The sequence below is a fragment of the Diabrotica virgifera genome, chromosome 10, assembly GCF_917563875.1.
Source record: "Diabrotica virgifera virgifera chromosome 10, PGI_DIABVI_V3a".
Lineage (NCBI taxonomy): Eukaryota > Metazoa > Arthropoda > Insecta > Coleoptera > Chrysomelidae > Diabrotica > Diabrotica virgifera.
In genome coordinates, this window is record NC_065452.1 from 47,085,300 (window position 1) to 47,097,749 (window position 12,450).

A 12,450-nucleotide genomic window follows, 5' to 3' on the forward strand; every position below is an offset into this window, starting at 1 on the left:
ATTTATTTTTAGTCCATAATCGTTGCAATGTATATTTAGTTGTTGAGTAAGGTGTTGCAATTCTTCCAGTGTTTCCGCTAGAAGTACGGTATCGTCAGCATATCTTATATTATTAAGTGGCTCACCGTTTATTATTAGCCCCTCATTGACTTCGGCCAACGCTAATTCTGAGATGGCTTCACTATAATATATAAATTAAATAGCAATGGTGATAAAATACACCCTTGGCGCACCCCACGACGAATCTGGATATCCTCAGTCAGTTCATTTTCAACTTTCACTTTTGCTGTTTGATTCCAATAGAGGTTACATATAATTCTAATGTCTCTACTGTCTATGTTTTTATTTAACAAAATTTCTTTGAGACGATTATGCTGCACTTTGTCAAATGCCTTCTCAAAATCAATGAAACAGGCATACACTTCCTGATTCATATCTAGGCATGTCTGCGAAAGAACACTTACTGCAAACAGTGCGTCCTGTGTTCCCAGACCTTTCCTAAATCCCATTTGTGTATCACTTATGCCTTCGTCTATTAATTTCTTATGTATTCTACTGTGAATCACTTTTAAAAACAATTTCAAGACATGGCTCATTAAGGCTATGGTGCGATGTTCATTGCACTCCTTTGCATTGGCTTTTTTGGGTAGCAGTATAAATGTCGATTGGAGCCATTCTTTAGGTATTATACCTTTTATATATATGGTGTTAAATAAATCCAAAAGAAGGTCAATAGATTCAGTATCAACAATTTTGAGTAATTCGATAGGAACTTCATCAGGCCCGGGAGATTTACCACTTTTAGCTTGTTTCATTGCATATTCGACTTCTTCTCGTATAATGTCAGGTCCAGTATCATCTTTAAATTCTTTTGGTGCTTCTGTTCTCTCTTTGTCTTCAAAAAGCTGTGCTATATATTGTGTCCATCTCTGCATTTTCTGGTTTATATCTGTCATAAGTGCACCACTTTCATCTCTTAGTTGCCTAGTTTGAAATGTTTTTTTCATTCCTGTTAGTTCTCTAATTCTTTTATGCATGTTAAAAAAGTCATATTTTTCTCAAATTCTTCCAGTTCTTGGCACTGCTCATGTAACATTCTCTCTTTAGCTTCTTTTATTTTCTTTTTAATTAATCTATCGGTTACATTATATTTAATTGGATTTTTTGTTTTGAATGATTTTCTTTCATTCATTAATAATATTATCTCTTCAGTCATCCAGTCTTTATGTTTTCTTTTCTTTGGTTTTAAGTTTTCACTCGCTGTTTTAATTACTGATTGTTTTATATTTTCCTCGCCCCACACCGTTCCATTTGTGTTTTCCATTGGTCAAAGCAATGCTGGAAGTCTTCTTTTGTTAGAGCTTTTAGGAGCTCCGCCGTTTTTCGCTTCACCTCTTCCATCGACTCGAACCGGATTCCTTTTAAGGCAGACTTGATCTTCGGAAACAGGAAAAAGTCACAGGGTGCTACATCAGGCGAGTACGGCGAGTGTTCGAGCACTGTAATGCCTCTAGCGGCTAAATAACGCTTCACAGACAGCGCGTTATGGACAGGTGCGTTGTTCTGGTGCAAGATCCACGACTTGTTTTTTCCACAACTCCGGCCGTTTCTTACGAACTCGCTCTCGCAGCGTTGTCAAAACTTTCAAATAGTAAGTTTGGTTTACAGTTTGACCCTCTGGAACCCATTCAGTCATCACGATGCCGTTAATGTCGAAAAAAACGATTAGCATAGCTTTAAATTTTGATTTCGACATCCTTGCTTTTTTCATTCTTGGCGATGCATGAGTTTTCCAGTGAATGGATTGTCGCTTAGTTTCAACATCGTATTTAAATATCCAGGTTTCATCGCAAGTGATGATGTTTTCCATTAATTCAAGCTCTTCATGTAACCTCTCAAGAAAATCTGAGCAGATCTGTTGACGGACGAGCTTTTGGTCAGGGGTCAAATTTTTTGGTATCAACTTCGCACAGACTTTCTTCATGTAAAATTTTTCTGACAGTTTCTTTATCGGCGTTTACAGTCTCAGCAATCATCCGAATGCTCATACGACGATCTCCGCGCACAATTTCATTTATTTTGGTCACTTTGCGGAGTTGAAACAGAGACAGGTCGACCTGGACGTTGGTCATCTTCGGCGCTCTCTCGGCCCTCAGAAAACCGTTTATACCATTCGAAAACACACGCACGAGAATTCTCACCCTAGGCCTCTTTCAACAAATTATAGCACTCGGAGTTTTTTTAATTTAACGAGAAATTTCACATAAACGGGACAAAAACGGGTTTTCGTACGGGAAGAGTAGGTACTTCCAGCTATCCAATGCTGCATTCATTTCCCACTCTTCAGGACGCCTTCTGCGTGCGCATTTATTGCGCATATGCGCATCGTTATTTAATAGCCAGACCTCGTAGATAGTAAAGAAATTTTGTATGGTCTGATAGAAAATCTGGATTTTCTTATCAGGCTCTAAGATTGGCCCTCCTTTATTAATTTTTCTTCTTAAAGTGCTCTCTCCTCTGTGGACGTTGGTAACTACAATTACAAACTCTTTTGTGTCTTCAGCTGTTCTTATTCATCATCATTGGCTCTACAACTCATGGTGGGTCTTGGCCTGTTCCAGAATCAGCTTCCATTCCTTCGCCTTGGTTTTCCAATTTTGCACTCCTAACACTCGCAAGTCGTCTTCCACCTGTTTCTTAAATCGTGCTCTGGGCCTGCCTCTTCTCCTCACTCCATCCGGTCTCTGGCTATAAATGTGTTTCGACGGCTCCTCCTCATTCATTCTCTCTAAGTGGCCTAGCCACAACAGCCAGTTTATTTTGATAGATCTACCAATACTAGGCTCACTATAAAGGTTATTCTTCTTAAAGTTCCCTCTCCCATCGGAGGTTGGATATCATAATGGCTATGGTCACTTTGTTGGCTGCTGCTCTGAACAGTTGTAATGAACTACACTTAAACCATTCTCTAAGGTTCCTCAGCCAGGAGATGCGTCTTCTTCCTATGCTTCTGTTTCCTTGGATCCTTACTTGCATAATAATTCTCAGCAACTCATATTTTTCTCCTCTGGTAATGTAACCCAAATATTCCAGTTTTCTAGTTTTTATACTCTTCATAATTTCTAACTCATTATTTAAACGTCGTAGCAGTTCAACATTGGTAATCCTTTGAACCCACTGAATTTTCAATATTCTTCTGTAACACCACATTTCGGACGCTTCTATTCTTCTTATGTGTTTTCTCTTCAATGTCCAAGCTTCCATTCCGTATAGCAATGTAGAAAATATGTAGTATCTTAGAGCCCTCAATCTGAGAGGCAACTGAAGGTATTTGTTTGTAAGTAGTGTCTTCATTTTTATAAATGCTTGCTTTGTGGTTTCAATTCGGACTTTAATTTCTTGGCTTTGGTCATTTTTGTCATCAACCCAGGTTCCCAGATATTTGTATGTCTTCACTTTTTCAATTTTGTTTGCTCTATCATTAACCTTTCATTTCCATGTTCTGTTTTTGAGACAATCATAAATTTAGTTTTTTTCTTGTTTATTTTTAGCCCGTATCGAATGCAATAATCGTTAATTCTATTTAGCAATTCTTGTAGCGATTCCAGGGTGTCTGCCATTATAACGGTGTCATCAGCGAATCTTATGTTATTTACTATTCTTCCGTTTATAGAGATTCCATCACTTAGCTCCGCTATCGCTTCCTGAAATATGGCGTCACTGTACAGGTTAAACAGTAGCGGCGACAGAACACAACCCTGTCTTACTCCTCTCTTTATATCAATATTCTCGGATTCTTGTTCTTCTATCTTTATATTGGCCTTTTGATTCCAATACAGATTGATGATAATTCGTAAATCTCGTCTGTCTCTATCATTCTATTTCTAAATCTCGTCTGTTTTTCAATAATTCTATTAGTTTGTCATGTCGGACCCTGTCAAACGCTTTTTCGAAGTCGATGAAACAGGAATAAATAGGTTCATATCTAAGCATCTTTGAGAGAGGACATTAAACGCAAACAATGCCTCTCTTGTTCCAAGTCCTTTGCGGAACCCAAATTGGGTATCATCCATATCATATTCTAGCTTTCTGTATAATCTTCCATGAATCACCTTTAGAAATATTTTGGGGGTATGGCTTATTAGTGATATTGTCCTATAGTCCGAACAATCTTTGGCATATATTGTTTATTGTACTATAAAGGTGGTAAAATTCAAAATTATAGCGTCTACGCCATAATCCGTTTTCCTCCACGCCTTTATAGATATGTCTGAGGATTTTACGTACAAAGTAGCCTAACCGTTCTTCATCACTTTTTGTTATCGTCCACGTTTCTGACGCCTAAGTGAGGACGGGCCCGATTACAGTTCTGTATATCAATATTTTTGTTCTTTTTGTGACTATGTTTGATGTTAAGTTTCTTTAATTCGTAGTACGCTCTATTTGCTAGATATATACGTCTGTTAATTTCTGCAGTTACTGTATTACTTTGGCTGATTTGTGAGCCTAAATATACGAACTATCTTAGTCCTTCGAAAGTATAATATGTTCCAACCGTTAGATCGTCAGGTTCTGCTACTTTATTATTATTTGAGACCTCCATGTACTTAGTTTTATTAATACATAATACATAATATTGTATTAACTTGGTTTTCCTAAGTTGCAGTGTGTTGAAAAGCTCTCTCGTTCCTATCATATGCAGCACTTCTTCGTTTGGGGTATGCGATGTCCATGAAATCTTATAATATACTTTAATAAAACACTAAGCATCAAAATTAACGCACCACCTTAAAAATTGGAAATGTTTAATGTCTAGTATTTCCTAAACCTGTTGTCCGATTTTAGTGATTTTTTTAATATGTTATAGCTTTGTTCTTTAAGAATATCGATGTAATAATATTGTTGCTAAACAGATAAGTGTCATTGTTTACCGGGTGTAACAATGATAGTGTGTTTTTTCCTCAAAGTTTGGAACACCCTGTGGAATATTGTAGCGTATATAAAATATTGAAATTAAAACTGTAGACTTAGTGTTTCTTAACATTCTGCTTTTTAATTAATTCACTTCTGTTGGACAATAAAAAAGTAAGGTACTTTAACAACTAGCAACGTTCTTCATCAATACAGGGTGTTTCTAAATAAGTGCGACAAACCTCAAGGGGTAATGCTGCATGAAAAAATAATGATCGTTTGCTTTATAAACATATGTCCGCAAATGCTTCGTTTCCGAGATACGGGATGTTGAATTTTTGTACAAACTGACGATTTATTTATTGCTCTAAAACCGGTTGAGATATGCAAATGAAATTTAGTAGGTTTTAAGAGGTAGTTATTGCGCATTTTTTGGCATACAATTAATAATTTTATTTTCACCATCGGCGTGCATACGGGTCATATTACCGGTATGCACGCCAATGGTTAATATAAAATAACGCCAAAAAATGCGCAATAACTACCTCTTAAAACCTAGCAAATTTCATTTTCATATCTTAACCGTGTTTAGAGCAATAAATAAATCGTCAGTTTGTAAGAAAAAATTCAGCATCCCGTATCACGGAAACGAAGCATTTCCAGACCTATGTTTATAAAGCAGATGGTCATTATTTTTTCATGTAGAATTACCCCTTACAGTTTGTCGCATCTTATTTAGAAACACCCTGTATTGGATGAAGAACGTTGCTAGTTGTTAAAGTACCTAAATTTTTTATTATCCAACATAAACGAATGAATCAAAAAGCAAAATGTTATGAAACACTAAGTCTACAGTTTTAATTTCAATATTTTATATACGCTACAATATTCCACAGGGTGTTCCAAACTTTGAGGAAAAAACACACTATCATTGTTACACCCGGTATACAATGACACTTCTCTGTTTGGCAACAATATTATTACATCGATATTCTTGAAGAATAAAGCTATACCATATTAAAAAATCAATAAAATCGGACAACAGGTTTAAGAAATATAAAACATCAAAAATGTCCTATTTTTAAGGTGGTGCGTTAATTTTGTTTCTTAGTATATATTGTTATCAACTCATTTTTTTTTTAATTTTGTGATTTCCATTGATTTTTAGGTATGGCACTGGGGTTAGGTAAAAAATCTAAGGGTTTCAAATCTGTAATTCCAAGGAAGGAAGGTAAGAATAATTTTATTTTTATAAAAATCGTGCAATTATACGTATTATTTTTTAGAAGAGGACATGATTTTTAAATTAGAAGAAGATAGTATTACGGAAAATAATACTGTGCAAGGAAATAAAATAAATAAAGTCAATAAACTACGATCTTCATCTAAATACAAATCGTCTCTGAAGCAAAGACACGTAAGTATATCTTAAAAAAAATGACAATGAAAAACAGTTAATATTTCATTCCGATTAAGAGGCAGCCACCATCCTGTTAGTTTTCGTTATATAATAATAATAATAATAATAATAAGTTCCTGTGGGAGTTTTACGTCAGTTCTTCTATCAGGCGCGGCCCCCTGCGAATGGGGGATGCTTTCTGGGTATTCGTAGCGCCAATACCCAGAGAGTAGCAGGAATACTTGCCGTGGAACAAAAACTGACACCTGGCAGTAGGTATAAAATGCACACCCATGAGAATGGAGACTAATAGTTTATGTTTAGGGCCGCTGCCTGGGGATCGCCAGGGCACGTCTGGAGCCGACGCTGGACGTGACAGCATGCGGGACGTCGGTGGCAGGGTGTTAAGGAGGCGGGCCCCTGTCACACAAACAGCTACAGCCCAACAACAACAACAACCACAAGCGAGCCAAACAACAGCAAGAGCTCCACTCGCTGAAGGTGCTGCGCCGGAACATCAGCCGGCGCTCACTAAAGCGGGACGACCGAGGCAGCGCATGAAATGGACTGTGTCTATTAACGAAAGCATTTTGCGCTTCTATTATAAGGTGACAAACCTCGGTCAAGAAACGATTGGCTACAGACAACAGCTGTATGCCGAATTTTGCAGGGAGTACCCAGATATTCAAGTATCGGAGCAAAGAGTATCAGATCAATACCGGGTAATCATAAGAAACAACCTTATCCCAGAGTCTAGACGCAATACGATCAAAAGCGAAGTCGAACGGGAGATTAATAACCAAGAGCTAGTTTTAGATTAAGTCCCTAATGAAATCCTTGATGAGCAGATTCCTGAGATTCCCATACCAGAAACTCAACCTGACAATACACAGCAGGAAAACAACGAGTTGCGCGATAGTCTAGAAAACGAAATGGCTCGTGCCGTACAAGAGTTTAATGGAACAAATCCACTTAGCAGACCACCGCTACCACGAATAAACTCTTGTAAGAAACTAGGTGCCCTGTTACAAATTGTGAATACTGAAGTCCTACCCAATTATGTCGTAGAAGCCCACACATTGGAGTATCTGCATATGCTAATCTACTGTGCAGCTACAGCAATTGCCAATGTAATGGGCGTTAAGATCAGAACACGACGGGGTACTAATAACGGAAGGACTGGTAACAGAATTGCACCCTGGGAAAAAAGACTTCTCGGAAAAATTGAATTACTGCGTAGGGATATTGGTCAAGTCACAGAATATATAAGAGGTGTAACAAGTAGAAAAGTCATTAAAAGAGCTGAAGAAATAATGCGGAGCACTGCAAGACACTCGAGATACGATCCAGAAAATAACACAGCCCAACAGTGTCTGGATACATTAAAACAAAAACTCTCCGTTTATTCAGGACGATTAAGAAGGTATAAAGTTAGTAACAACCGAAAATGTGACAATGCACTTTTTGAGAACTCTGAGAAGGCGTTCTACCGAAAACTCAATTCCACCGTAGAAAGTGTCGACAAGTCTTACCCAAGCCAAGAAGAAATTCATGAGTTTTGGGGAATCAACTTTCCACACCAGCTGCTTTTAACAACAATGCTGGCTGGATAGAAGATACGACGCACAACTGTCACCACTACGTCACTGCTAACTACGAACCATTCACGACTGAAGAAGTCTCAAATGTCATCAAAGAGCTTCATAACTGGAAATCTCCTGGACCAGACGGAGTTCAGAACTTCTGTGTGTGTGTGTGTGTGTGTGTGTGTGTGTGTGCTTGTTTTTGGCTTGGATGCAAGTCCATTTGCCACAGATTTTTTTTATGTCATAATTATCAAGATAATCATGTACGATAATAAAATAAATTCATATTATAGACATTTATAAATATATATTATTACTTTTGAGAAAACTAACTAGCAGATTTAATATGTTCATATCAGTGGTACAGACAACATTATGGATATGGTAAGGTGGTAAATAATTCTTTTGAATAAGTGATTGTATTAGAATTTTTGTATTTAAGTTATAATTATTGCAATTAAAAAATATATGATTTAAGTCTCCAAAAGACCCACAGCTACATAATGCATTTTGTGTTATACCTAATTTGGATAAGTGAGCAGGAAATTTGCCATGGTTTGTTTTAATACGAAATAAGCAGGCGGAAAATAATTTAGAGTGTGTGTGCATTAATTTAAAATAAGAAGAACCTGGCAATTTTGGATGAATACTAAAGTATGGGTTGAATGATGAATTTGCTAGATTAATATATTGATTTTCCCATTGCGACTGGATGTTAAATTGTATAATATTTTTGTTATCTCTTTCAGTAATTATATTACAGAATTCTCCCTCTGTAATTGCAAGTTTGGCCAATTGATCAGCTTTTTCATTACCCATTATCCCTATATGTCCTTTTACCCAAACAAAAGTTACATCAATATTTTGAAGGTATCTTTTAATGTCGCATAATATTGGACATTTTAGCGTCTCGAATTTGGTACTTTGAATAGACATCAATGAAGATTGAGAATCTGATATAATAACTGCTTTTTCAATATTTTTTGATATTAACCAACTTATGGCTTTTTGAATAGCAAATAATTCTGCAGTGTATATACTGCTATGTTTTGGGAGCTGATACAATAATGATTGGTTGGCGGTTTGAATAAAAACGGCACAACCGACGCCATTTATCGTCCTAGATCCATCAGTGTAAAGAGTAGTTATGTCTTTGTCTACAAAATCTTCTAGTACGGAATTTAGTATTGCTTTGTTGATTTGTTTGGACTCTGTATACTTCGGTATTATGACTCTATGTTTTTTAATTAATTGCATATAATTTATGTTAAACATTGGTAGTTTTTTATAATTGCCGTAAGTAACGGAAAGGTGTTTGGTATCAATAACAGCTTCTGCTAGTGGTGGACTGTTTTTAATTTTCCAATATTTATTGGTTAGGTCTTCGATTGCTAATTTGTTTAACTTGTCTATCATTGTAGACTCCCGAGTTTTTAGTTTAATAATATACTTTTGGGCAAGCAGTTTTCTACGGAACTGTAATGGTTGTTCATTACATTCAGCTAATATAGCATTCACAGGTGTTGATTTCATTGCCCCCATACAAGTCCTAAGACATTTGTACTGGAGTCTATCAATATATAATTTGTGTTACTCGCGGATCCGTAGAGACAACATCCGTAATCCATAATAGATCGTATATAGGCTCTGTAAAACATAACTGCAATATCTGGAGTGGCTCCCCATTTACAATTTGTGACATATCTTAATAAATTAAAACCTTTGTCACATTTACTTTTGACGTACTGTATATGTTTAGTCCATAATAATTTAGTATCTAGAATTATGCCCAAATATTTATATTCATTTACCACTGCTATGGTACGCCCACACAAGGCTAGGTTCCTCGGCGAGCGCAGCCTGTGCCTGGTAAAGAAGAGAACTGAGCATTTTTCTGTTGATAATGTCATACCAGTATCGTCAGTCCACTTAATTGCAGTTTGCATCATGGTTTCCAAAGCCCCCACACAACCATCATAGGTTTGTTGGATGGAATATATACAGATATCATCCGCAAATTGAATGCAGTGAATTCCGTGAATTTTGTTAACCAAGGAGTGTATATCAGCTGAATATATATTAAAAAGTGTAGGACTTAATATAGAACCCTGAGGTATACCTTGATAGACAGTTCTGGGGCCATGTAATACGTTATTATGATCCCTAATGTAAATATTGCGCGAGTGATAAATCTGCACTATAGCATGAGAAGCATTATTACTGAGACCAATATTTATCATTTTATTTTTTAGTAAATTTAAATCCACGGAGTCATATGCACCTTTTATATCAAGAAATAGACTAACTAAATATTTATTTTCTGAGAGTGTCATCTGAATATCATTAACTAAATGGGTAACTGCATCTAAACTACTACAACCCCTACGAAAACCATATTGATTTTGCGGCAATAAGGCATTTCGTTCAATAAACCACTCAACACGTGTTTTGATCATTCTTTCAAAAGTTTTTGTTAGACAAGACATAAGGGATATAGGACGATAAGAAGTTGCCATATTCTTATCTTTTTTCGGTTTTAAAATGAGACAAATAGTTATTTCTTTTAGTTGGTTAATATAATTTGCATTAACCCACCAATCATTATATATTTCCAACAAGATATTTTTAGCTTCACTCGATAGATTATTAATTATTTCGTACGTAATGAAATCTTTTCCAGGGGCCGTACTCGGCCCATTTTTTATTGCAGCTTCCAATTCTATGATATCAAACGGGTTTTCAATTTCATATATTCTTTGATTGGTATGAAAGTTATTAAGAATGTTCGGAGCAAGACTTGGAGATATTATATCGAAAATTTGATTGATAATGGATTCTGAAATAGGTGTTTTTTTTGAAAAAGAATTTTTATTTGAAATTTTTTTTGCAAAGGACCAAATTTTCGATATTGGTGTATTTTTATTCAATCCATTAACAAATTTTATCCAACTGCCCTGTTGTTTTGTCTTAAACAATCTTTTCGTCTTGGCCTGAACATGTTTAAGGTTGATGTAGTTATGAAAGTTTGACAATTGATTGTAATCAATCAATGCCGATTTTCGTTCTGAAACCATTCGGGTACATTCTTCGTCCCACCAAATTGGTTTTTTGTGATTAATTACTTTGCAGGTACGAGATTTTATAGAATTAGAAGCTGCAATATTTATAGCATTTGTAAGTAATTCAAAATTATTATTTTGTTTTTTATCTTCCCTATTGCTTATTATATATTCATTTACCAGGTTTTGAAAAAGCTGCCAATCGGCAGTAGATTCAATCCATTTCCTAGTTAAGTTAGGAGAAGGAGAATGTTGGTCCCTACCTACAGAAATAACAATTGGAAAATGTAAGGTACCGAAATCATCATCTAATGGGTTCCATTCACATTGGCTTATTAAGCTTCCGGAGGCAAGAGTAAGGTCTATAGCTGATGGTCTTTCATTAGGACGACTTAGTTTAGTTGGCCTACCATCATTTAATATAGTTAATTTAGTCTCTTCGATTGCATCTGACAACTTGTTCCCTTGTGTACTGTTTAGTGCGGATCCCCAATTGGTGTGATGGGCATTGAAATCACCACATATTAATGCATCACCATGTAGTTGTGAAAATATTGATAACCAATCATTTGTAGTAGCCTTTACGTTAGGAGGTTTGTAAATACAAACCAGAGAAATTTTGAAAGTATTAAGTTTTATTCCGCAAAGTTCAATATCACTGTTATAATTTTTTATTAAATTTAACTCCGAAAAACATAAGTTGTCTTTAATAAGTATACCAACCCCTCCGTAACCATCTTGTCTATCCACATGAACAAAATTAAATCCACTAAGAGAAAAAGTTCTTTTCTTGGATAACCAAGTCTCATTTAAAATAATAATATCAAATGATAAGCTAGAAGAATTTAAGAAATATTGTAAGTTAGCTTTATTTTTAATAATTGAGTTACAATTCCATTGAAGTATATGTAACATTTTAACTATAGTTATCGTCTTCGCTATCACTAATTGATATTGAGTTTAATATGTATTTTACTTCGTTTTGTGTTTCATAAAACAATTGTTTATTTGGTACCGTCATTTCAAATTTTTTGAAAATATTTTCAAAGATTTTGGGTATTTTCTCTAAAATTCCTAGTTGAAGTTTTTCTTTATATTGTTGAAATTCATCTCTATAAGGATTGGGTAAAATGGTTTTAGAAGTAGATGGTCGGGTAATTGCTTTAGGTGTGAAAGTAGGTGCATTTTTAACTTCTATGGGTGAGTTAGCTTTAAGCTTTTTAGGAAAATGATGTACTGGCTTAGGTACCCAATTTTTAGCCGATGAATTACTATCCTCATTATGTTGAAGAGAAGGAAAATTTTCTTGATTGTTCAATAAATCGTATCTATTATTAAGTACTATTTTAGAATAAGTTGGATTTTTTTCTAGTGTTTCTGCTTCTTTGAAGGTTATATTTTTTTCTGACATTATTTTTTTAATATTGTGTTGAGTGTGATATTTTGGACACTTTTTTGAAATAGATTGATGTCCAGTTTTATTACAATGAATGCA

General features: G+C 35.4%; 1 protein-coding gene across 4 annotated transcripts in view; it reads left to right on the plus strand.

Moving 5' to 3' along the window:
• The window catches only part of LOC126878488 (C2 domain-containing protein 5), an 85,940-nt gene that overhangs the window by 47,459 nt on the left and 26,031 nt on the right, over positions 1-12,450 (plus strand). For all 4 annotated transcript variants that reach the window (XM_050641239.1, XM_050641238.1, XM_050641240.1 and 1 more), the window contains 2 exons: positions 6,080-6,142; positions 6,198-6,328. In XM_050641239.1, coding sequence (XP_050497196.1) covers positions 6,080-6,142; positions 6,198-6,328 — 194 coding nt within the window. The remainder of the gene's footprint in view (positions 1-6,079; positions 6,143-6,197; positions 6,329-12,450) is intronic.